Here is a 24,978-nt window from a genome sequence, read left to right on the forward strand (position 1 = left end):
ACCAGCACTAGAGCGAGGCTAGAGGAGCATTCACTTTGGTGCAGAATTCAAAGGAGCTCTTAAAAACTCTGTCATCAAGATACATTGTATTTCAATGGAATTTTTTTTAAAAGCAAAATCAATGCAAAAGGTTCTTGAACAAAATATCGAAATTTTGCATACAGACAGGATCCACTCTGTCTTACTTGCCCCGACCTAATCCCAGTCCTGGTTCCAATAAAACTTTATTGACAAAAATTGCCAGCCAGCCGGTGGGCCGTAGTTTGCGGACCTGGTTTGGTGAGGGGCACTAAGACCAGCATGAAGGGAGCAACCAGGGCATTGGGCTTTGCTCTGCCGGTCTGATGCCCTCCCTGGTAAGGTTCTTTACTTCCTGAATCCTCAGTTTCCGAGACACCTACACACCAGGCCAGTGATTCTTAACTTTTGCGAGTCACATATCTGATGAAGACTTTGGACACTTTCTCTAGAAAAATGCCAGAATTTTGCGTACTACAGCTTTAGGGGTTCCATAAAACCTGTAGGCTGTGGATCAGCTTCATTGTCTGGAATCCTGTGAGAAATGCACATTCATGGGCCCCTCTCAGACTAAGTGTCTCAGAATCTCAGAGGGCGGGGCCCAGGAATCTGAATTTTAACCAGATGGCTCAGGTACCAGGCGTGCACATTACAGATTGAGAAGAGCTGGCTTAGAGCCAGGGCACTGACATGAGGGCCCCAAGGTTGAGTCCTGGCTGCCACTTAGTGTATCTGGGACTCTGAGAATGTTGACTAGCTTCTCTAAGCTGCAATTTCACAGTCCAAAAGTGGTAGTCGTGAGAGTACCGACCTCACGGGGTCCTTGTAGAGTGACAGGGGGTGACGCATGTTAAGTAATTAGCACAGTGCCTGGTACGAACGATAAATACCCCCTAAGTATGAGGTTTAATGTAAAAAATAATAAATGATGAACCCAGGATAAGAAGCCCTTCAGCTGAGAGTCCCTCCAAAGATCCCTTCTAGCTTTGCAATTTTGCATCTAGTATTGAAATATTCTTTGCTAATGTTCACATTATCTCATCCTTCCATTTAAACTAATTGAAATTAACATGGCTGCATTTTTTCTCACAAATAAATCACACTCACCATGTCCACCTTTGCCCTGAACGTATTGGCCCATCTGCCTGTGTTGAGGAGGGTCCGAAAGCCAAGGCCAGGTCTATGCCAGCCCAGGGGAGAGAGCACGGGAAGCCAGAGTGGATCCCCGGATCTTTCGGCACATAAATCATAATTAGGCCTTCCATGCACTCCAGCTAGGAGCCTGGAATCTGCAGAACCTCCTTTCTTGATTAATAGGCCCCTGAGCTCGTTGGTTTCTGCACGGACTTTGAAAAATTAAATGTTTGTAATGTAATGCAATTCAAAAAGGCCTTGTCAGCTGTAAATTCCAAGCACGGAATATTTAAAATGTCTGATCGCGGTGACTTGTTGAAAATGGCCAGTGTCTCCTTTGTCTGCAGACTTTCTCTGCTCAGGGGTGGACATGCGTGTGCTCGTTTTCTGTAGTGGTGTTTGTCCCTGCATGTTGACAAAGGGGCACACAATGGCCTTAGCACCTTCCCTGCAGCAGTGGGCAGTGGAAAAACGAAATCTTCAGGTAAGCTAGCATGCCTTTTCTGGTGAGCCAAGTAGGAGTTGATGAGCAGTAGAGGCCGGTGTACAAAGCTGGTCAACTCTTAGGACTGAAGTTTTAAAAGGGAAGGAAATTAACTTAGGCAATTTCATGGACACCTTTGTTCAGAATAATTAGGTTTCCCAGTGATAAAGTTTACCTCTGGTTTGGGAGCATGAGGAAGCCCCGTGGAATATTTACATTATTATAGTAAATAAAGCAATATTTATGTCCTATATAACGTAATAAATAAGTTATGTTTACCTTACTGTAGTAACTATGATAATAATGGTAAGCATTATCTGTAGAGTGGCTCCCAGTTACAGAGCATTTGCCCATAGGTTATTTCATCTGAACTCGTGGCAACTTGTACTGCAGGTGTTACTTTACGGAGGAGGAAATGATGTCCTGGGCAGTTGAGTAACTTGCGAAAAATCACTTGGATACTAAGCAGAGTCCGATTTCTTATTCCAAAGCCCAATCATTTGTACACAACAACAGACCACCCCTAAAGCATAAATATTGTCTTCAACAAATGGCTAAAAAGATTGATTGCTAAGTGTTCGAAAGCCTTTTTTGCAATTCTCAACAGTCATGGAAACTAGGGGCTCTTAAGCCTTTTCTTTGAGCCACAGACTCATTAGTTAGCCTGGCCAAGCCAACAGATCCTCTCTCAGAATTGTTTAAAATAAATAAGTAAAATACATAGGAAAGGAAACCAATTATGCTCAAATACAATTGTCGAAATATTTTAAACAAACAAATTGGGAACGTAGTCATCTGTGCGCTTCTTTTATGAAAGTATTAAATGACAAGTGGTGGGTCTGTTAGCGACGGTGATTTCTGAGTAGTGATGAACATAAATGATACTTCGAAATAGCTCCAACAACTCTAAGGCAGTAGGAAAATATTCCCATTTCAACCACAGAGTCATAGGACGATCCTATTAAAATGCAGCTGAGATTTGGAGCTTACGTTCCTCGTGCAAGGAAAAGCTGCATCTTCGTGACAGCTTAGTGGGGATGCAGGTCTCATTTTTTTCCCCCGTCCCTGAAGTCCACCAGGCCGGTGGACTCCTGATCTGAAAGCTCTTGTAGAAACTTCGTAGTCACCATGGCTAGAACTGACCCCAGTGGAAATTGTTCAAGATCAATGAAAAGCGGGCATGTTGATGGAGTGGCCAGTTTGTTGGCCTTAAATTAAAGCCTTTGTAAAGGGCAGGGAAAGCAGGTCTCTTAGGGGGCTTTCTTCCTGTCTTAACAAAGGGAGGTGTGTATACCTGTCTGAGGCAGTGCCATATCGATCCCGAAGCAACTCACTGATGGTGGGAGGTTATGTTTAGTGCCAGGCAAGAACTGTTTGCTTCCTAGGCTGCCTCATTTGACCTGGTTGTATTGACGTCTAGATCGGTCTGTTCTCCACATTTGTCTCTTCACCCATTTCACTTTCCAGCTGAGCAAAGTGAATATATCGTTAAGTTGGGGGTCGCAAATACAGGTGCCCCGGGGCCCGGCAGGGAACACATACAAATGCGGGGAGGGCCGTCAGTGGGAAATTGCAGAATGTGCCCTTCGAAAAGGGGTGACAGACACTCAGCCCCGACCAAATGTTGCCCTGCAGGAAGGTGAGCTCAGTTTTGCCAAATATTGTGATTTTTCAGGAATGAGCAGGAAATTGGGATTTTTAGGTAAAAGTTGCTGTTTACAATGTTGGCAGCAAATCCTTTTTTTTTTTTTTTCCAAAAAGCTTGCAGGGCAAATAAAAAAATATGTCGGGTACTTGCCCCACTTCTAGTTTAGATAAAAACTCCAGCAGGTACAAATGTTATTTATTTGGAGATTTAGCAGTTTTTTGCTAATTTTTCAGTGCCTTGTATGTATAGGAAGCAAACGTTTAGTTTATGTTAAGACTATTGTTTTTGAGATGAGCACAAAGAAGCAGTCTGATATATTTTTTAAGTTATACTGTTTAGCATTATTCACAATAGAGAAAAGGTGGACGCAATCTAGATGTCCAACAATGAATGGGTAAACAAATATGGTACATACAGCAGAATATTATTTGGCCTTAAAAAGGAAGGAAATTCTGACACATGGGACAGCGTGGATGAATCTTGAAGACATTATGCTAAGTGAAATAAGCCAGTTACAAAAAGACAAGTAAATATATATGACTCCACTTACATGAGATATATGGAGTACTGAAACTTACAGAAAGTAGAAGGATGGTTGCCAGGAGCTGGGGGGGCGGGGAGGGGCAGGGGGAAGCTGGGACTTGTTTAATGGGTACACAGCTGCAGTTTTGCAAGATGGAAACATTCTGGAGATCTGTGGCACAAGGATTAAGCACAACTGAACTGTACACTTAAAAGTGTTTAAGATGGTAAGTTTTATGTTATGTGTATTTTACCACAGTTAAACATTTTGTGTAGTTATATTGTTTAATAATAACACATGGGTGAACAGAACTGAAAGAAGGAAAGAACACCAGAAGGAGTAATCTGTGGCTAACATAAAAGAATTTGAGGGACTTCCCTCGTGGTCCAGTAGTAGAGAATCCACCTTCCAACGCAGAGGACTCGGGTTTGATCCCTGGTCGGGGAACTAAGATCCCACGTGCTGCGGGGCAACTAAGCCCGCGCTTCACACGCAGACTGCAGAGCCCACGTGCCCTGGAGCCCGCACGCTGCAACGAAAGATCCCACATGCCTCAACGAAGATCCCCCGTGCGACAACAAAGACCCAACGCAGCCAAAAAATGAATAAAATAAATAAATAAAATAAATATTAAAAAAAAAGAACTTGACCATTTAAAGCAACAGTGGTGATGTGTTACGAGGTTTTAAAACTTAAGTATTGATAGAAATAAAATATATGACAGTACACAAAAGGTGAGTTGGGCAAATAATTACTGTACAGTTCTTACATTTTTAAGGAGAAATAAAAGTACTAGTTTAAGGTAAACTGTAATAAGTTTAGGATGCATATTATAGTCACTGAAAGGATAATATAAGAGATTATAACCAAAAAGACAATAGAGAAGAACAATGGGATAATACAATTTCATTTATATGAAGTTCAAAAATAGACAAAACGCTGACAAAGATCAGAGTGGTGGCAACCTTAGGGAAAGGTCATGAGGGTGTTCCCTGGATGGATGCACGTGCAAACCTGCTGGGGTGCTGGAGGATGTCCATATCTTAATACGGGAGGAGGGGGAGTTACACAGGTGTTTACAGAGGTAAAAACTCTACATTAAGATTTGTGCATTTTAGAGTATGTAAGTTTTACCTTACTAATAAAATAGAAAAATGATTAAAACTTCTGAAAGTTGTAAACTAATAGCTCAAGACAAGAGTCAGCAAACTGTGGCCCACAGGCCAAACCTGACCCTCTACATGTTTTTTAATGACTCACAAACTAAGAAGGGTTTTACATTTTTTGATGGTTGGAAAAAAAAAATCTAAAGAGGAATATTTATTTTATGACATAAAAATTATATGTATTTCAGATATGTGTAGGTAAGTGCAGTTTTGTCAAAACAACAAAGTTATATTGTTTACAGTGTAATTTCTTTGTTTCTCAGCTAATACCACTCGAATATTCCAAGGGACCAGAATTGTCAAAACAGGAGTGGTAAGTAGAGAATGTAATCGCTTTGTCGTGTCTGGTTGGTAATTTGCATGCAGTTAAAACTGTCACCACGAGGTGGCAGTATGATGTTGTCTAAATGCTCAATGTGAAGCGGTTAAAATACTGAATAAATTACATTATTCACTCCTATAATTCAATGCATTATAAAAACAAGCTGTGCGACAGAGTTAAACCAGTAGTGTTATACTGTTATAATTTTTGTCAAGATAAAAATTCTCCATATTTTTAATTATTTATTATTTGTGGGAGCATAGGACGTAAGAGTGCAAAGGAGTAGACATGCTAAAATTGAAAGGTTGTCATTTGGGAATTCCCTGGCAGTCCAGTGGTTAGGACTCGGCGCTTTCACTCAGGGGCCCGGGTTTGATCCCTGGTTGGGGAACTAAGATCCCACAAGCCATGCAGTGTGGCTTTAAAAAAAAAAAAGAAAGAAAGAAAAAAAAGAATGGTTGTCATTTGCCCAGTTACATTTGCACATTTCTGGAGCCTCAGTATCCAAGTTTTCCCCTTTCTAGTGCAACTAATAATCCCAATATTAATTGCAGCTTTGGTGATAACAATAAGAGCCTAAAATTTATTAAGCTTTTCCCGGGTTTCAGGCACAGATTATTATTTTATTTACTCTTCACAGCATCCCACAAGATTCGTGTTACTATTACTCCCATTTTATGGATGAGGAAACTGAGGCTCAGTGAGTTAAAGTAATGTGCCCAGCATCTCCCAGAGAACAAGTGAGGGATCATGGACTCAAGCCCAGGCTGTCTGACTGCTCTCTCTCCAGTGCCTTATCTAATGTGGCACCTGGCATTTCATTAACCAGCTTCAGAACTCAACATTTGCTATCTTGGTTGTCCTTAAACTACAGACTTTTCAAAGTGAAACTTGATGATACAGTGATGAAATCTGAGTTGTTCTGGCTGTATTATTTTGAACCGTATAAATGATGGGATGAAATTCTGGATTCTGCACGCCAGGTTTCAAGAACTAAAATTAAACTAATAACTCAGAGCAACACATCTTATTTTCCTAAGATACTATGTACAAATAAAATCTCACAGCTGAGCCCCAATTTAGTATGGTGGGAAGAATGAGCTGAGGTTTGGCACAGGCAGCCACCTCTACCCCTTAACCTCTCTGCACCTCGTTTTCCTCACCTGTAAAATGGGGTGATGATCACGTGTGTCTCCAGGGTAGCTTGGGAAGCCCCAACACACAGTTGGTACTTGTTGAATAGAACTCTTATTGTTGTCATCTACATGAGCATAGATTTTGCCGTAGATAAATCCGGAGACTCTGGAAGGTACGGCGGCTGTACAGCGCCCGGCACGGGGATGCCGGCTGTAAACCAGCTCCCAAAGCCTTCAGTGGAGAGCATGGCCCCTGCTTCTGAAGCTGCCACTGCAGACGCGGGCGGGCCACTGTCCCTCTGTCCATCCACTTCCTCACTTTAAGATGCGGAACCAGATCCTGGGGAGCATTTCTAGACAAGGGCTGTGTATTCTCCGCAAGAGCCACCAAGATATAAAAAACCAAGGGCTCCTGCTGCTTCCAGTGTCATCCCAACAACAGGTGGCAATCTGATGTTGCCAGTTTATTGCTTATTTGATGTTTGTCTTTCAAACAACGTGAATGCTACTTATTGTTTTGTCACTTAGCCTCCTCCTGAGCCCTATCAGAGAAAAGTTGGGGTTGATATGCTGGTTACGATTTTTAAGTAATTGTAAAAACTTTTAAGAGCAGAGATGGTCATCCGTGGATCACCTACTGTCAGCTTTGGCACCATGCTTTAGGAAACCCCATGAGGAAAGTAAAAGATGAGTAAAACCCTTGGAGGGTCATACCCAGGGCCTTGTCCCCAATCCTGATGACTGACACTCTGCTTTCTCTTCCTCTGTCCCTTCCCCCAACCTCCCCGGGTGACCCCTTCAAGCCCACAGCCTCTCCCGCCTCTTCGGCCGACATGGCCCCCATCAGCTCGGGGTCTTCCACCTGGACATCCTCTGGCATCCCCTTCTCATTCGTTTCCATGGCAACTGGGATGGGCCCGTCATCCAGCGGCAGCCAGGCGACGGTGGCCTCGGTGGTCACCAGCACGCTCCTCGCCGGCCTGGGCTTCAGCGGCGGCGGCATCTCCTCCTTCCCCAGCACCGTGTGGCCCACACGCCTGCCCACGGCCGCCGCGGCCAGCAAACAGGCCGGCAGACCCGTCCCGGCCACACCTGAGGCCTTGGCCTCTCCGGGCCCTGACGGTGATTCGGCGCCAACCAAGGACGGCGAGGGTGCCGAGGAGGGGGAGAAAGACGAGAAGAGTGAGAACGAGGATGGGGAGCGGGAGCACGAGGAGGAGGGCGAGAAGGACTCCGAGAAGAAGGAGAGGAACGGGGTGACCCACGCCACGCAGGCGCGGAACCGCACCGAGCCCACCCCCGCCCCCTCGGCTCCCGGCGGAGCCGCCCAGGATGCTGGGCATCAGACTACAGCCGGGCGTGAGCGGGACCGCACTGCCATCCCCACCGCCGAGCCCGAGGACGCCCTGGACCCCCGCTCCGTCACCCTCACCCAAGTGCCCCCCACAGTCACAGAGGAGCATTACGAAGAGAAGGATCCCAAGAGGCCTGAGACACCGTCTAAGAAGCCTGTGTCCCCAGGGGACCGATTTTCTGAAGATAGCAAATTTATCACTGTTAATCCAGGTAAGTGGTCCACTCCTCACTTGAGCCTCCAGGCTGCTGGGAACAGCCCTACCCTTTATTTATTTATTTTTTTAATAATGATCTTGCTCTTTTTTTTCTTTTAATTTATCTATTTATTTTTGGCTGTGTTGGGTCTTCACTGTTGCACATGGGGTTTCTCTAGTTGCGGCGATAGGGGCTACTCTTCCTTGTGGTGCGCGGGCTTCTCATTGCGGTGGCTTCTCTTGTTGCAGAGCGCGGGCTCTAGGCGCGCGGGCTTCAGTAGTTGCAGCACACAGGCTCAGTAGTTGTGGTTCACGGGCTCTAGAGCACAGGCTCAGTAGTTGTGGCGCACGGGGCTTCGTTGCTCCGCGGCACGTGGGATCTTCCCAGACCAGGGCTTGAACCCGTGTCCCCTGCATTGGCAGGCGGATTCTCAACCACTGCGCCACCAGGGAAGCCCCAGTCCTACCCTTTAAAAAATAATTGGGGGCAGGGGATAAGGGTCCAGAGAATACTTAATATTCCTGGAATTGTGTGTGTCTCTGGTATAAAAATGTGTGTGTGTGTGTGTGTCTTTCTATTTTATTCTAATAAGAATCACCTACTCTCTTATCGTTGCTGGACTAAGTCTTGCCTTGATACTTGTTTCCTGGTAAAATCGACTTGCCTCAGAATAACTCCAAGCACTTCAACCAGGCCCTGAAGTGAATGAATGAAAAAGACATCAATCTTAAGAAGTTTATCCTTCAAGATTTCATTCCTTATTCACTTATTCAGCACCTGTGTTTATGGACTGCCCATTTGGTGCCAGGCCCTGGGCTGGGTGCTAAGCCTGGTGAGCACGGTCCCTGCTGCTTGAAGCTTACAGCGTAAAGGAGAAGACAGTGGTGGCAGCAGCTCGCCAGGGCGCACGCCGGGAAATCGGGAAGCAGGAATGTTAGAAAGCAAGCAAGCAAGTTCGCTGGAAAGCCAGAAAACGAGCTAACTAACGCTGGAGATTGTGTACGGTAAATAATAGAGGAAATAAACAGGGTGCTGTCAAAGAAAATAATCAGGAAGAGGACAGGGAGCTTTTTTAATTAAGAAAGGCCACTCTGGGGAAGTGACATTTACATTAAAACTGAAAGCGTGGGGATGGGGAGAGCTGGTATTAGCCCATGATCCCAGCCCGAGAAACAGGACTTCTGCTCTCAGAGCCCCATTTGCTCTGTGAATTAGCCAGTTCCTGGATGATAAGACCAGGGCATGGCTGGTCTGGCCTCCACGGGGAGGATGTGATCCCCACGCTGACCGAGGGCAACTTTGTGACTCTGTCATATGCTCAAATCTTTTTCTTTTCTTTTAAAATTTTATTTATTTATTTATTTACTTTTGGCTGCTTTGGGTCTTCGTTGCTGCGTGCGGGCTCTCTCTAGTTGCAGTGAGCAGGGGCTACACTTCATTGCGGTGCGCGGGCTTCTCATTGTGGTGGCTTCTGTTGTAGCAGAGCACGGGCTCTAGGCGCACGGGCTTCAGTAGCTGTGGCACACGGGCTCAGTAGTTGTGGTGCGTGGGCTTCAGTAGTTGTGGCTCGCGGGCTCTAGAGCGCAAGCTCAGTAGTTGTGGCGCACGGGCTCAGTTGCTCCACGGCATGTGGGATCTTCCCAGACTGAGGATCGAACTCATGACCCCTGCATTGGCAGGTGGATTCTTAACCACTGCACCACCAGGGAGGTCCACGCTCAAATCTTAATGAACCATCCTGATAGTTTCTACAAGGGAGCCCTGAGCGTGAGGGGTTGTTATTGTTGTGAGGGGTTTTCTTAATAAGAAGTTCTTTCTTTTGCCAGACTACAAGATGTTTAGCAACAATTTTTTTTGCATCTAAGCTGTTGTGGAGTTATAAGAGTGCAAAAAAAAAAAAAAAAAGCAACTGGTAAATATTTATTTGCTTTTGCACTTGTAAACATTAAAATTCATCTAAAGCTGAGACCTCGTATGTTAAGATACAACTTAGAATAAATTTTCATGTTTTGAATTACGTTCCTCCTTAAAGCTGGTATGGACTCATTTTTTGAAGTGTGGGTTGCTATGGGCGTTGCTCACTTTGTCCTGGTTTTAGGGAAAGGTACAGAGTGGCCCTCTGAGGAACTGAGTGGAGGAAATATCGAGCCACTTGTGAAGCTGTTTGAAGCTATTCCTGCATGAGCAGTGACATTCCCTCCAGGAATTTGCTGTGAAAAAGTTGGATTTCTTGCATTTGAAGATATTAAAGAAATATTTATAGAGTACCCACTGTGTCCCAGGCACTGGACTAGGCATTGGAAGTAGACTCTAGATCTAGTCAGGCCTTGCTCTCCTGGGGTTTACGTTCTAATGGACAAGCTTGAGAATATTCCAGTGAACAAATGCATAACGGCAAGTGCTGGCGTCGGGGACAGGGACAGTGTAGCATCAGGTGGTCAAGGGATGGCATGTGAACGGAGACCCAGGTGGTGAGAAGGAGTTAGCTATGCCATGATGCATGAAAGAGCGTTCTAGGCTGCAGGAGGAGCAGCAGGTCCAGAGACCCTGAAGTGAGAACTAATTAGGATCAGTCAAGGAGCCATCAGAGGGCCAGTGTGTCTAGACCACCAAGGTGAAGGATCCAGGATGAGTTCACAGACAAGCAGAGCTCAGATCAGGAAGGGGCTCATCAGCCATGCTGAGGATTTGACTCTAACTGGTATGGAAAAGCAGTGATGGATTTCGGCAAGAGAGTTACTCATCTGATTAACCTTCTCAGAAGGTCATGTGGGCCTCTGTGTGGACGTCTGGGGAGGCCAGAACGGACACAGGGAGTAGAGTTAGGAGGTGATGGCAGTGGTGACTCGGACCACTGTGGTTTCTCTACAGACAAGCGGTGGACCTGGAATTTCTTGTCAAGCTTGAGTGGTTTGGCCTCTGGACTAGAGGCTCTGGCAAGTTGCATTCCCAGCCTGCTCCTCTTCAACATTTTTTTTTGTCCACACTCCTGAAAAGCGTGGCTTGCTAAGAGCTTGGGTTGGGAGTGTTGATACCTTGAGAGACTGGTGAGGGTGGGGACCTGGGGCGTAGTCCAAGTAAGCGGAAATGAGTCATTGCAATGGGAGTCAAGTTCCAGCGTCCAAGGAAAGGGGAGAAGAAACAGGTGGTAAACCTGGGGTATTTCCACCTCCAGGCACGGGGCGTGCGGGTCTCAAGTTGCAACGCTGCAGGCATCTGAGTGTCTGCCATCTTGGCAGGGTAGCTCTGGAGTCACATCCCTACAGTAGGCTCTGCCCTTTATTCACACAGGGTCCTCAGGCCAGTCTTTGCCCAGAGTCTGTCTGTAAAGTGGGGATAGGCATAGCCCTTAATGCCAAAGGAGGTGCAGAGTCACCCTTGTCGTCGGTGACAAGGAAGGAGGAGCTTTCTGCAGCCCGAGGGCCACATGATGGCAGTGGTGACTGGGAGGAGGCCCCTCATAGATCTTTCTTCTGCAGTCATCCTTGGAGATTAAAAAACATGTGGAGACTGTGGTCCCCAATGAGCTGGCTTTAAAAATGACCCCCAGGAACTCCGGTCTGTCCCCAGCACTGGTGAATCAGAGCATCTCCCTTGCCACCTTCCTCTCAATGGGAACATCCACTCCTTCCCAAAGCCAAAAGGGATCTTCCTTTAGAATTCCAGGCAATTCCAGGTTGAGAGTAGTGGTGGGGATCGGTTAAGCCAGAGATGGGCAAACTTCTTCTGTAAACAGCCAGAGAGAGCGGACATTTTCAGCTTTGGGAACCATAGGTCTTTGCTGAAACTGTGCACCTCTGCCAGGTAGCACACAAGCAGCCAGGGACACTACACAAATGGGCGGATGTGATTGGGTTCTGGTAAAACTCTGTTTACAAAAACAGGCAGCGGACCTCATTTGATCGGTGAGCTGTCATTTGCCGACCCCTGGTTTAAGCAGAAACATGTGTGTACCCACTGGTTAATAAAAGATGTGAGTAAGTGGAGGGTAAAACCCGAAAACCCTGCATTGTCCACGACCCCCGAGGTCTCACTTTGCTTCCATCCATCTCAGCCTTTTCTCCATCTGCCTCCTCCAGCTTGGTGTTTATTTTTTAAACGAAATCACCATCATTTTAATGTTAGTGGTGACTTCTTTGAAAGACTGTGGATGTACATTTGTTTAAATCTGTTCCACATTTATTTTTTCTTCGCGTTAAAAACAATTCTTTAAATCAATATTTAGTCTCTTTGAAAAAAGCGTTAACGTTTAAAGTTACAAACTGTGTTATATTTTTACCAGCATCTCAAAAAGGCTTGATGTTTGATAACATCTTTCAAGTGCTATGAGTAGTAGCTTTAGTATTAACTTGCAGGGAAGGAGAAGAGGGGAATGCTTCTCTAGAAGAAGGGGCCGACTCAGACACATGCAGAGATCAGGCAGGCAGTAGCCATGGTCCGTCCCTCAGGAGGCACGGCCCTCAGATGCCTATTGATGCAGTAAAATGTTCTCGGGATGGTATGTGGCATGCCCCAGCAAAAGCATTTCAGGGTGGGCATTGTCTACAAACTCATCGCTCAGTGCTGGGGCTTTTCATTTTTCTTTCCTTAAATCAGGGCTCCTTTTTCAGATTCAGTCTTGCTCAGACGCCATTGTGTAAACACTCATTCACCAAAAGCTTGTTGACTGCCTTCTCGGGGTCAGCTAAAGAGACAGTCCAGTTTAGGGGTCAGGAAAGTACAGTCTCCAGGCCAGAACTGGCCCCTGGCTGGCCTTTGTCCTGCCCCTGAGCTAGGAATGGACTGTGTTGGTCGGAGACTTAGGGCTGCTGCTCTGCTCTGAGCCAGAGTCAAGGGTGCTAAACTCCAGCCACTCCACTCCTTTTGGGCAAACGCCACTCCTCTGGGCACCTCTTTGGAACTTTCAAGCTCTAAAGAAAAACCTTTGATTATAAAAATAATTACATCACTGGTTAACATTTGTTCCATGCTGGTGTTGTCTGTGCTAAAAGCCAAAATGTGATGTCACTTATCCCCCGGGAGGCCTGTGCTGTCCTTGTTGCCATTAGACCAGTGAGGGAACCGAGGCTCAGACGGTTAAGGAACGTGCCCCGGGCAAGACGTGGCGAGACCGGGGCTCAGACATGGGCCCTGACCTGACTCTGCTGTGGTGCTGCCTGCATCCCGGCTTAGGGGCTTGCTCCCTGAGTGGGCAACACAACATGGTTTCAGGTGAATTATTAATTATTAAGCGAGTATTTGAATGTGTACTTTTAAAAAGATACCATTTTTTAATTGATGGCACAGGTTCTCAACCAGAGTGATGATTGTGTTCCCCTTCCCTGCAGGGATATTTGGCAATATCTGGAAACATGTTTGGTGATCATGACTGAGGCGGGGGCTGCTACTGGCCTTTAGTGGGAAGAGACCAAGGAAGCTGTTAAACACCCCACAGGGCACAGACCAGCCCCGCAACCAAGAACGACCTGGTCCAAAGTGTTGATAGCGCCGTGGTGGAGAAGCTATGATTTATAGTATTAACATAAAGTTCCTTTTCAAAGAAGTTTACTTGAGGGAAAAAATAGTAGTTAATTTAAGGTCAGAAGGAAGTAGCAATACAGGCTCCTGAAGATAGGGCAGACATCGTGAATGTGAAGCTCAGCTGGGGTATATGGAGGTAGGAAAATGTTGCATACTTTATTTAAAATAAAATAGAACAGGCACTCGTATGGACTACCGTGGCAGTTTGCGGCCTGGGCTAGTTTTGTTGGTCAGGCTTTTTGTGGGGAGAAGTTTTCTACGTAATTCTGCTTGCCCCGGCTCTCGGCTGTGATCTTCCTGGGCGTGTTGGAAAGAACTAGCTCGGGTGCCCTGAAGGCACCAGTGCAATTTAGTTTCCTCCCAGGAAGTGTCTGGGTCCTTGGAAGTTTCTGCCCCCCACTGAGGGATCTTTGAACTAGGACAGCCTGTATATCTCTTAGTGCAGGCAGCCAGACACAAGGAGGTTTCCAAAGAGGCTGGGGTCAGGAATTCAGGTTGTAAGGAGCGATGTGTCTGACATGAGTCCTGACTGATGGCAGAGTCACATGACGTTGCAATGACGTGTCTGTGGTGGCGATTTCTGGTAGATGAGGACCTGCCATATATATGGGACTTCGAATTAAATTGGGATTTATCAAACGCCCTCAATTTTCCAGCACCTATTGGAAATACACATGACAGTTCCACTGTTGAGTCTGATTAAGTGAGCTCTGTGTGAAATGGTAAGGAGGGCTTATTGATGAGAACTCCTAGTGGTGATATAAATTGAAACACATGACGGATGCTCTAAATGCAGCTCAGACATGGTAATCGGAACATGGAACCCGTGTCCCGTTGCAGGAGAATATATGTATTTGTAACCCACAATCATGTCTCTGCAACAGTGGTTTAGCTAATGCCAGGGCTCCAGAAAAATAAGACAAATTTTGTGGCCCTATAAAAAAGCGGCCGCCTGTTTACTGGGCTACCACGAAACCCCCAAACCAAAGCAAAATAGAAAATAAGGTGTTGGTGAGGATGTGAAGAAATGGGGACCCTTGTGCCCTGTTGGTGGGAATGTAAAGTGGTACAGCCACTTGGGAAACAGTAAGGAGTTCCCCCCGAAATTAAAAATAGCATTACCATATGATTCAGCAATCCCACTTATGGGTACTTACCCAAGAGAATTGAAAGCAGGGTCTTGAAGAGATATTTGTACACTCATGTTCATAGCAGCATTATTTATAGTAGCCAAGGGGTGGAAGCAACCCAAATGACCGATGAATAGATGAACAAAATGTGATATATACCTATAGTGGAATATTATTCAGCCTTAAAAAAGAAGGAAATCGTGTCACATGCTACAACATGGATGAACCTTGAGGACTTATTTCATTAGTGAAATAAGCCAGTCCCAAAAAGACAAATATATATATATGTATATGATTCCACATATATATATGTATGATTCCGCTTATGTGAGGTACCTAGAGTGTAGTCAAGTCGTAAGGCAGAAAGTAGGATGATGGTTGCCAGGAGCTGGGGTCGGGGTGCTGGGGAATTGCTGTTTAAAAGGTGCAGTTTCAGTTTTGCAGATGAAGAACAGATTCTGGAAATCGGTTACACAACAGTGTGATGTGCTTACCCCTACTGAACTGTACTGTTAGACATGGTTAAGACGGTGACTTTTATGTGTGTTTTACCACAGTTTTTTAAAAAACCAGTGCCTTAATTCACAGTTGCGGGTGGTTTTGAAGGAGTGGCCTTATCAGAACAAATGCGGTCCAGTTGTGCGCGACTGAACCCGGCTGTAGATGTCTGAGTGTGCAGGTTGTTCTGCTCCTAATCCTTCTTGAAAAGTGAAAGAATCCTCCTTTCCCCAACTCCTGAGAGTGGCCTCTCAGATCCAAGCTCATTTTAGTCTTGACCACGTAGGAGTTCTTGTCCTGAAGCAGAAGTTGAGCCCTCACTGTGGGGTAGGAAGCGTTTCAGAAAGGTCCATCTGATGTCTCACTGTCTGTAGCATTTATAGTACATTGTACTCCGTTTTTATTTGCTTCTACTGGGATGAGAGCCAAGCCAGTAAAAGGCAAACAGCATTAATTCAGTGATGACATATGCCACTGAAAACTGTTTTTTTTTTTTTTTTTTTTTTTTTTTTAATTTTTTGGAAAAAGCAGAATGGAGGCACTTTACTCAGATTCTGGTGGATGCTGAAATAAAAGCTGGGAGGAGGAAGGGCTGTGGGGAGGTCATTAAACCATTACCTCCCTCCCGCAGATGCTCAGAGAGGGTTAGGTATTAGACAGCATTTTGCCGTAAGTTTCCACTGGAAGACATTTCTGAAACCGGCTCATTCTCTGAGTCCCGGCCCTGCCTGGCCTCACATCTTCTGACCCTCCTAGCATCCCCTCATCTGCACATCACATCCATGGGGGGAGAGGGGGGTGTAAGTTGATACCTCCTTTCCATTTTTATCCTCTTACACACAGACCAGCAAGATGCAGCCCTGGAAAGAGTATGAAGAAGGTCCAGGTTCACAGAGAGGAATGGCCCACGTTTATAGATGGAGCAACTGTCTGATTCATTTCTAATTGGTTGAAAAATAAAATCTCTTTGAAAATAAATATGGAATTGGGAAAGCTGCCTGGTCAGAAGCAGCCTCTTCTCTCGAGCCGAATTAGTAATTTCAGAATCCTGGTCAGGAGTTTTATTAAACCATGATTTTTGCTTTTGATGATAAGGCCTCTGTAAAAGTCCCAGGTGTGTGCGTTGTTCTGCTGATTCTTTGGGTCAGAGTACCATCCTGCAGACAGAAATTCGACTGGCCAGAGGGAGCTGGCAGCAGGAGTCAGGAGTGAAGAAAGCAGGTCTGATGTGAGACATTAGGGAGCAGTGAGGACTGTGGCAAACTGATGAGCCATGCCCTGTGTTAGAGAGTGTGCTGCTTGGTTCTAGCTGATGTTTGCCATGTGGGAATTCAGACCTGTGTTGCTAGCCAGTTTTGAACATTTCCAGGAGAAGATTCCCTTTTTTTTTTTTTTTGATTTTGATTTTTTTGTGAACTCTATTGTTTATTAAACCTTGGCAACTAACTCACAATTTAATTAATAATTCCCGGGGGAGGGGTGCCAAGCCAGACACATCTGTGGGCTGCCAGTTCACACAACCCATGGCAGGCAGGAATCGAAGGGCTAGGCCTGCTGGCAAAACCAAACCAGCTGGACAAATCAGAGATGGAGGCGAGAAGGAGGTGCATTAACCCAGAGGTCCTGCACTTGTCCTGGTGTGAGGATTCGGGCATCACGGAGAGAGGCAAACCTTCCAGGAACAGGGCAGCCACGCTCTCTGCTGGACCTTTCAGGAGGCGGCTGGGATACGAGTGAAGCTCTGAATGAAAGTGCGCTGCTCCTAACAGTTGGGAGCACCTAATTTTATCACACCGTCAGCGCCGTTGCTTGGTTCCATTGAAAGGAAGAACGGACGTTCTCTGGACGCGGGCACTGTGCTCAGTGCTTGACTGGTCAAGGCTGCTTTCTGAGGATGCAGCCCGTGCAGTCACACAGCCCTGTGCTCAGAAGGCCCTGTGTTTGCCTTCACGTTCTGCTGTCGTTTCTTGAAACTCTTTAATAATTTCTGAACAAGAGGCCCCGTGATTTCGTTTTGCAGCTGGCACAATCTGCTTTGCACGGATTATCTCATTTAATCCTTCTAAGTCCCCTGAGAGATGAGCATTAGCATCGTTTCCCTTTGACAGAGGAGCGACCAGAGGCTCAGAGACAGGCAGTCACTTATCCAAAGTCACACAGCTAGAAAGGCCTAAGCCAGAATTTGTAATGAGGTCTGCCTGCCTCTGAAGGGCAGGATCTTGGTTTCTCTGAAAAGTTGATAGTATGTTCTAGTCTCTGGGGGCCTTGACGCGGGGAAGATTGTCAGGAGACTGAAGCAAAGGAGGAAGAGAGTGTATACCCAGCTCAGACGGCATGTTATGTGTCCCTAGTAGCTTCTGGTAGTTCACTGTTTGATTATACTTTCTCCTTTGAGGGCCTGCTGGGCCACAGATTGAGTCGGGCAGTGGGACAAGCGTCTCTCCTGAAGGATGGCACGAAGCGTAGTGCACGCTTGTCTCAGGGCAGACTTTGAGCTTCTGGCTCTTCACTGGCGATCTCCTCACAGGCAGCCCCCTGCTGCTGATGCCCATAGAACCCATCTGAGGTTCTGTGTGGTCGCCACACATGCCCTCATTTATTACAGCGGGATTCAGATTCAGCAAACACCCGATGAGCGCTCAGCATCTGCCCGGCGCTGTGCTAGGGTGTTGAAGAGGGAGAGGAGGGTGGTGGTGGTGCTGATAATTAGTGATGCTGTGGGTGGTGGGTGGGGATGGTGATGATCATCATCACAGTTGATAATGTTAACCAGGTGCTTGTGGTTGCCAGGCAACGTGCTAAGTGTTTTATTGCATTAGCTCATGTAATCCTCACGCCACCCACGATGTAGTGAGCAATATTATTATTTCCATTTACAGATGAGGAAACTAAGGCCCAGAGAGGTTAAGTAACTTGCCCAGAGTTGCATAGCTAGTAGGAGACAGAGCTTTCTTACTGTTCTGTATACAGAGAAAATCAGCCCTGCTTTGGGGGACCTTCCAGTAAGTAGTAAAAGAGCACTTGTAATTGAGTGTGATGTGTGCCGTAAAAGAAGTGCACAGCGACAACCACCATGGCGAGAATGAGAGTATTTACTTAGCATTTGCTCAATGCTGGCCACACTTCTAAGCGTTCTACGTGCATCTTAAGTTTTCCCACCACCTCTATGAAGTAGGTTCTTTTATCCCATTTTATAGATGAAGAACTCCAGGCCTAAACTGATTTAAGTTATTGGTTAGCAGTCACGTAGAAGGTGGCAGAGCCAGGATTTGAATCTGTGATCTTTACTCTGCCCTCCAGAGCACAGACCGAGGGTTTGGGGAGGCTTCACAGAGAAGGTAGCCCCTGAACCAGGATTGAGGGATTAAGAGAAGCTTCTGAGGGCAGGATGGGAAAGGTGTTCCTGGCAGTGAGATCAGCAGGGACAAAGGCAGAGAGGTGGGACCGTGGCCCAGCATGGTCACTGGGTGGGTGTGTGTGGCCGGGACCCATTGCAGGGGGCGCAGCAGGAGAGGATGGGGTGGGAGGAAGGCCCACTCATGAAGGGTTTTGCTGTCCCTGAGGGCAGTGTGGGATTCCTCAGCAGAGTGACAGGAAGATTCCACATGACTGTGTGGCCATGGAATGAAATTCCAGGCTCCTGGTACTGCGAAGGCAAAGCAGTACTGTGAATTTTAACATGAACTCAGCTTTATCATGCCCACGTGGAAATCCAGTAGCACTCCTACATTTGCCTGACCTTTATGTAAAAGACCCGGGCAAATGCGGCTGCCAGTCATTAGTCCAGGCCAAGATTAAACTGCCGTCAGAATAATTTCCTTAGGTCTCTCTCTCACACTGCAAGTTGTTGCCGGCCTGAGTTCTCCTCCATAGAAACCGCCATTCGGGGGCTGTCCAGAGAAGGATTTCTGATGTGTTCACTCCTCCATCCCCTCACAAAAACAACAACAACAAAAAACCTTACACAGCGCCATGAAACACTAGAAAGAGAAGTAGCTCAGTGGTGAAACCTGAGGGACAGTTTTGGCGAAGGGTCCTTTTCAGTGATTGAGGATGAAAAGGACCTGGAGTTTGCATTCGGTCTCCTGCCCACAGCTGCCTGCTGTGTAGTAGCCCAGGCAAGAATCCTTTTCTGTAAGAAGGCAAGGAAAGAAATAAGACCCTGGGTATGCAGGGGCTTCCCACAGTGGATAGTGAGTTCCTTGGACGTGTGGCCTGTAATGTCAGCCCTCCTGCCATATTTTCCATTAACAGGACCACCCGGGCTTGGCGATTCCCCACTGCCAGCCAGATTATTACCTGGCTGGGCTGCCCCCTGCTGGAGCCCTGCGAAATTATCCTCATTTGCAACTGTGGTTCTTGCCGCACGTGTATTTACACATTCTAACCCAGTTAACTCATACCATGTAAGAGCTACATAATCAAAATCCCGTAAATTCCTAATTAAAATCCCTGCTTTATCTAAAAATACAAGAACAATGGGGGAAAGTGTGGCAGGCGACCGGAGCTTTGCAATTAAAGCATTATATTGAGGGATAGACTGCACATCTGATGCTTGTCTGCGTCAGCTTACAATACTGCAGTGAGTTCCACTGCAAGCCCGGGGGCCTAAAAGCGGTGCCCGTAATTCAGCCTACAGACCCTGGCTGAGGTGTCCTCTAACCCCACCGCTTCAGTGCACTCTCTCCAGAAGACATCTGCCCTTGCCCTTGGCCTGGCTAACTCCCCTTCATCCTTAAGCTCCCACCCGAACGTCAGGAAGCCCCTCCAGAATTCCTGGGCTAGGACAGCTGTTCCCCTGTACCCGTTGTGCTTCCCCTGGCGTCACATTCATTTTATTCTAATTGCTTGGTCATGTGTCTGCTTCTCCCCCTGTAAATTCCTGCCCCACGGGCACAAGGTTGTTCCCGTCTGATGTTCTGCTGCATCCGCCTCCCCTAGCACCGTGCCTGGCACACAGTCGGGGCTTGACAAATATAGCTTGCCTGATGAAACGTTGTGGAGCAAGGGATATCGAGAAACGGGCTGGCACAGTTAGGAAGGCAGTTTATAAACCGCCGGCTGCCCTGCTGTGATTTTTAATCAAAGTGTGCCTCTGTGTCTTTTTACCTGTGAGCTGGGCATAAATCTGGCCCTGCCTGTGCATGAAACAAAGGAGGGCATCAAGGTCCAGTACATTCGAGGAAAGCCAGTAAAAATGCTGTAACCCATTTCTTCTTCACTCCGGGTCTTGCCCCTTTAACAGTCTCCTGCCAGCGACGGTTATCTCTTTCCTGCCCGGCCCCCCTCCTCTGTTGGAAACCCAGCCTGATTAGCCGCGCATTTAGTCCACCCAGCAGACGGGCGCTCAGGGCTGGCTGCAGGCTGGCCTCGTTTTTGCAGAGCAGGAGGAATCCTTGCTGAGCACGGGTCAGCCTGCAACCAGCTGTGGATGACTCCGTGGGCTTCTCCGTGCGGTCACCGTGAACCTTCGCTGTCTCGCCGCGTGCCTCCCGTGACCGTCTCTGTGTACCCGGCTCTTCCCAGCCCCGCCCCGCATCTGAGCTCCATTCGGGCTACCTGGAGGTTTCCAGGCATTGACCCCGCAGTTCAAGAGACTAGGTTCTCACGTGAGGCTGCTGGGGACTTGTGAAGATCCTCGGGGCCTGAGAGAGACAGGAGGAGCTGCTGGGGTAAGAGGCGCTGGTTGACCAGAGAGAGTCCTGGACCATTGCACAAGCTTCCCCGCTTAACCCCGGCACTGGCTGCTGTTGGGCGGCCGATGTGCGCTAGGAGCAGAGCGAGGCGTGGCCGCCAGTCTGCGAGCTTTTAGAAGGATGGGGAGGGGGGCAGGTGGGAGGTGAGATCAGAGGGAAAGCTCGTGAACCGTATTTGAGGAAAAACAGGATCTCTGGGGATCTGGGTGGTAGCAAGTGGTAGGCAGAGGAGTCCGGGTGCTCCTGCTGGGAGGCGCTGTTGCTCAGACTTCGAGTGGCTCGTTGAGATTCTGGGGTGAGAGCACCATTGCCTTAGCTTGCGTCCTGCCCCTACCCTTGGCCAGGAGCCGGGGGGGCCCACACTTGAACAGCTGTCCTACCAGGACTGTCTGCTGGGGAGAGGTGGTTTCCCAAAGCAGAAATGGGTGCAGTTACTAGAGGAAGGGGTAACAGATGCTAAGCAGACAAAGAAATACGTACCCATTGTTGTCACAGCCGGTTATCTTAGTAAAACCCATCGTTGCCTCCATCCCTCCTGCCTTGGCAGACCTGCAAGGCTCCCCCGCCTCTTTCCACGGGCAAGTTTTGTGCTACATTCCGACTTGAGCACATTTCTTCAGTGTATCCAAAGGCCGCTCAGGGACAGTAATGTTCTTGGAATGAGGCTGGGTCTCTGTCTTCTGTGCAACTCTTCCTAACAACATCTTGAACGCTACCTGCAAATCCATCCCACTGGCGATTACAGGGTGCAGCCTGCAGAAAAGGTCCCATTTGGCTTGGGACTCAGTGGGAAGCAGTGTGGGCTGCAGATTGCCCCTCGTCACCCCGTAGCCTTGTTCTCCAGAAACCACCCAAAACTGGAGCAGAAATCTCCATCACACTCTGGCTCCCAGCTCCCCGGCTCGGCTAGCCTCTGTCCTCTAACTGGCATGGTTTCTCTTTGCAGCAGAAAAGAACACCTCTGGAATGATAAGCCGCCCTTCTCCGGGGAGGATGGAGTGGATCGTCCCTCTGATTGTGGTATCAGCCTTGACCTTCGTGTGCCTCATCCTTCTCATTGCTGTGCTAGTTTACTGGAGGTGAGTCGGCCAGGCAGCACTGACAGAGGGGGTGTGGGCGTCGGGTTGTGCTGTCAGCACGCTGCCCTGGCCGGGGGGTGGGCGCTGGCCCGAGGGGAGGGGAAGCCCATGGCCTCTTCATTCAGAAAGGTAAGGTAGCTGGAGTGTGTCTAGTGTCACCACCTGGGAGATCCGCTTTATCTGCAAGAAGCCGGTGGGATAGAGCCACTATTGAGATGAAGGCACTCATGATGAGCTTCTAGGGATTTAGTGCCAAAGAGGCTTTTGCTTGGGAATCAGGGAGATCCGGGTTCAAATCCCAGGCCTGCTACTTGCTGGCAACAAATCTCATTTCCACTTTGAGCTTTAGTTCCTAAACCTGCAAAATGAGTTAATAAGTTTCATAGCATTTCCAGTTTCCCTGAGACCATGCTTCACTTTGTCGTATCCACATAATAGCTCCTCTTGACCTGAAAACATTTTTCATAGCCCTTTGCTGAAAATGCGGTGATAGGAAAACGTTTGTCATGTTATGTGGCATTTGATACACGTAGGATAAAGATGGCTGATGGTAAGTCATCCTTATATTAGCATCATCCTTGAACTGGTTCTCACTGCTTCCCACGGGAAGCCTGCTTGCAGCTTCTATTTAAAAGTTGTGTGTTTTTTCAGCTACACTCTCTCAGCCAGTTTAACTGAGTGAAGCAGGCTGGCCCACGTGGTTGGCCTGGCTGCCTTCACCTCAGACTGATGTAGGAAGCTTCTGCCCTTTAACAAGCTTCATCAGGGATGAATAGGTGTCATATTTCCCTCCCTCCCTCCCTTCTTTCCATTCATTTGATGAACTTTGAGCCCCTGTTGTGTGCCAGACACTCTTCTCTCATGGAGCTTACATCTTAGTGGGGGAGACAGGCAATAAATAAAGCAAACAAGGTGGTGGTAAGTGTATAATGGAGAAAACTAAATCTGGAAAGCAGAGGGGAGATGCTGAGGCTTAGCGGTGAGTGGTCAGAGTGGTTAAGGAAGGCCTGCCTGGCGAGTGGTGTTTGTCCAAAGACGTAAAGGAGGAAGGAGTCAAATGGGCTCCATCTGGGGCATGTTCCAAGCAGAGGAAACAGCATGTGCAAAGGCCCTGAGGCAGGAGTGCGCCTCGTATGTTCCAGGAATGGCCAAGAGGTGTGGCTGGAGCAGGTGAGAATGGGGGAGAGTGGTAGGAGAGGGTATCAGGAAGAAACAGGATGGAAGGGAGTTGGGTCAGGTACCGCTTTGTGGGCCATTGTAAACACATTGCCTTTGACCCTAAGAGAAGTACTGTTTGGTAGAGAAGTGTTGTGATCTAACTTCAGGATTACTTGGCTGTGCTGCAAAGACCACTGAAGAGGAGCAGGGGCAGAAGCAGAGAGACCAGGTAGAAGACTACTGAACTGGTCCCAGAAGGAGTGATGGTGTCTCCCATGAGGGCAGCAGTGCAGGTTGTGGAACTGATTGGATATAGATACATTCTGAAGGTGGGATCAACAGAATCTGCTGACAGATTGGCCTGTGTCCCTAGGTCTGTTTTCAGTTGGAAAGAACAAGAGAAGAAGGAAGGGTTCATCCAAGGCTTCCCCAGGCGTCTAACTATGGCCCTGTTAGTGCTACAGACCAGCTAGATGATGGATTATATTGTGTTTCAGGGTGAGCCTAGAAACGCTAGACTCACCTCCATGCCCTTTCGCCAGGACAGTGGTTTGCAAACAAATAGTTGTCTGGAGCCCGTTAGTAAGTGGGAGGCTGCCTAACACGGGTTGAACTGAGCACATAGAGGTAACGAAAGGTCTGCCTGCCCTTCTCTTGGCTCTTTTTGGTGCTGTGTGGCTTTAGTTGCAGACTGTCCCCACAAAGGAGCACAGAGAACCCACAGCTGCCCCAGGCTGGGTAACCCTGGCAACCCCAGTGTGAAAAAGTTCCTGTTCCAAATAGTTCTAGCAAAAAGCTCAGGGTTGTTTCTGGTTGGCCCACCTTGGCTCTCTGCCTGCCTGAGAATGGATCACTCTGACGAAAGAAGACCACGGACGTTTGGCCAAGCAGACATGTTGATGGCAAGCTGCTTACAGGAAGGGGCTGTGTAATGTCATAAAGAGAGCTTTCAAGACCCTTACATTCAAGGTGTTTTTTCCCACTAGAAATTCACACTGTTTATATTTTTGACAAACTCAGTGAGTCTGAATCAAAAATATGTATTGAGTAATACATTATTATTTCATGTTTAAAATATATGTATAATGTCTTATATATATTACTTATATATATACATATATATGTTTATGTTCAAAGGTTGGTTTAAAGTCACCAGAGCTTTAAACCTCCTCCAGTAGACGCTGCCTGTGAGTTTTTACCAAACTCCTAACGCCAGTACACAAAAATGAGCGGGAAGGAGAAAATTCTTACAGAGCAAGCAAAGTAAAATTGAACTAGCATCAGGACGGATGAGTTTGCTAAGCATGAGAACAGCCTAGAGGGATAAAGACCTTTTTAATGTCCATCTTTTTTTTTTTCTTTATTATTAATGTGAAAGAGGGAAGCGTTGGGGAGCTCACACAGAAAATGGGTAAATGCAGAGAAGATGGGTATTTCCCTTCGATGACGCAGTTTTGAAGCTAGAGCAGCAGTGCTCCTCTCCTGCCTTTTGAGGCACGGTGAGAGCGGATGATTGGCAAACAGACTTGACCTGAGTAGAGCATAGAGGCAGATCAAAACCTTCTGGAGTGTTTCCTCAGGTGGCAGGCCTTGACGCTGGGGGTTCCAGCCAGCTCGCCACGGTGGCAGTTTCTACAACCAAGGACTGAGCCTTTACAGCTATTGCTCTGGTTTCTGTGTGTTCACTTAGGGCTCTTTTCACTGTAATTGCATGGGTTCATGAAAGCGTCGGAAGTGAAAGCCGAGGACTCTGAATTGTTTCTCCACTAGTGTCCCTTGCACAATGTTGGTGTTTGCTGATGTTCACAGAGTCCTTTTTGAGCACCAGCCGCTGTGCCAAGCCCTCGCCAGGCCCCATCTCCTGGGATCCTTGCGACAAATGTGTATGTTACCATCCCCATATTAAAAGTAAGGG

The 24,978-nt window shown here is 47.3% G+C and overlaps 1 protein-coding gene across 4 annotated transcripts in view; it reads left to right on the forward strand.

Moving 5' to 3' along the window:
- Nucleotides 1-24,978, forward strand: part of PTPRG (protein tyrosine phosphatase receptor type G) — a 721,438-nt gene that overhangs the window by 609,724 nt on the left and 86,736 nt on the right. For 3 of the 4 annotated variants that reach the window (XM_036869404.1, XM_036869405.1, XM_036869401.1), the window contains exons 11-13: nucleotides 5,237-5,286; nucleotides 7,235-7,997; nucleotides 21,773-21,905. In XM_036869404.1, coding sequence (XP_036725299.1) covers nucleotides 5,237-5,286; nucleotides 7,235-7,997; nucleotides 21,773-21,905 — 946 coding nt within the window. The remainder of the gene's footprint in view (nucleotides 1-5,236; nucleotides 5,287-7,234; nucleotides 7,998-21,772; nucleotides 21,906-24,978) is intronic. The other variant, XM_036869402.1, reaches the window with a different exon arrangement.

The sequence above is a fragment of the Balaenoptera musculus genome, chromosome 11 (genome assembly GCF_009873245.2).
Source record: "Balaenoptera musculus isolate JJ_BM4_2016_0621 chromosome 11, mBalMus1.pri.v3, whole genome shotgun sequence".
Lineage (NCBI taxonomy): Eukaryota > Metazoa > Chordata > Mammalia > Artiodactyla > Balaenopteridae > Balaenoptera > Balaenoptera musculus.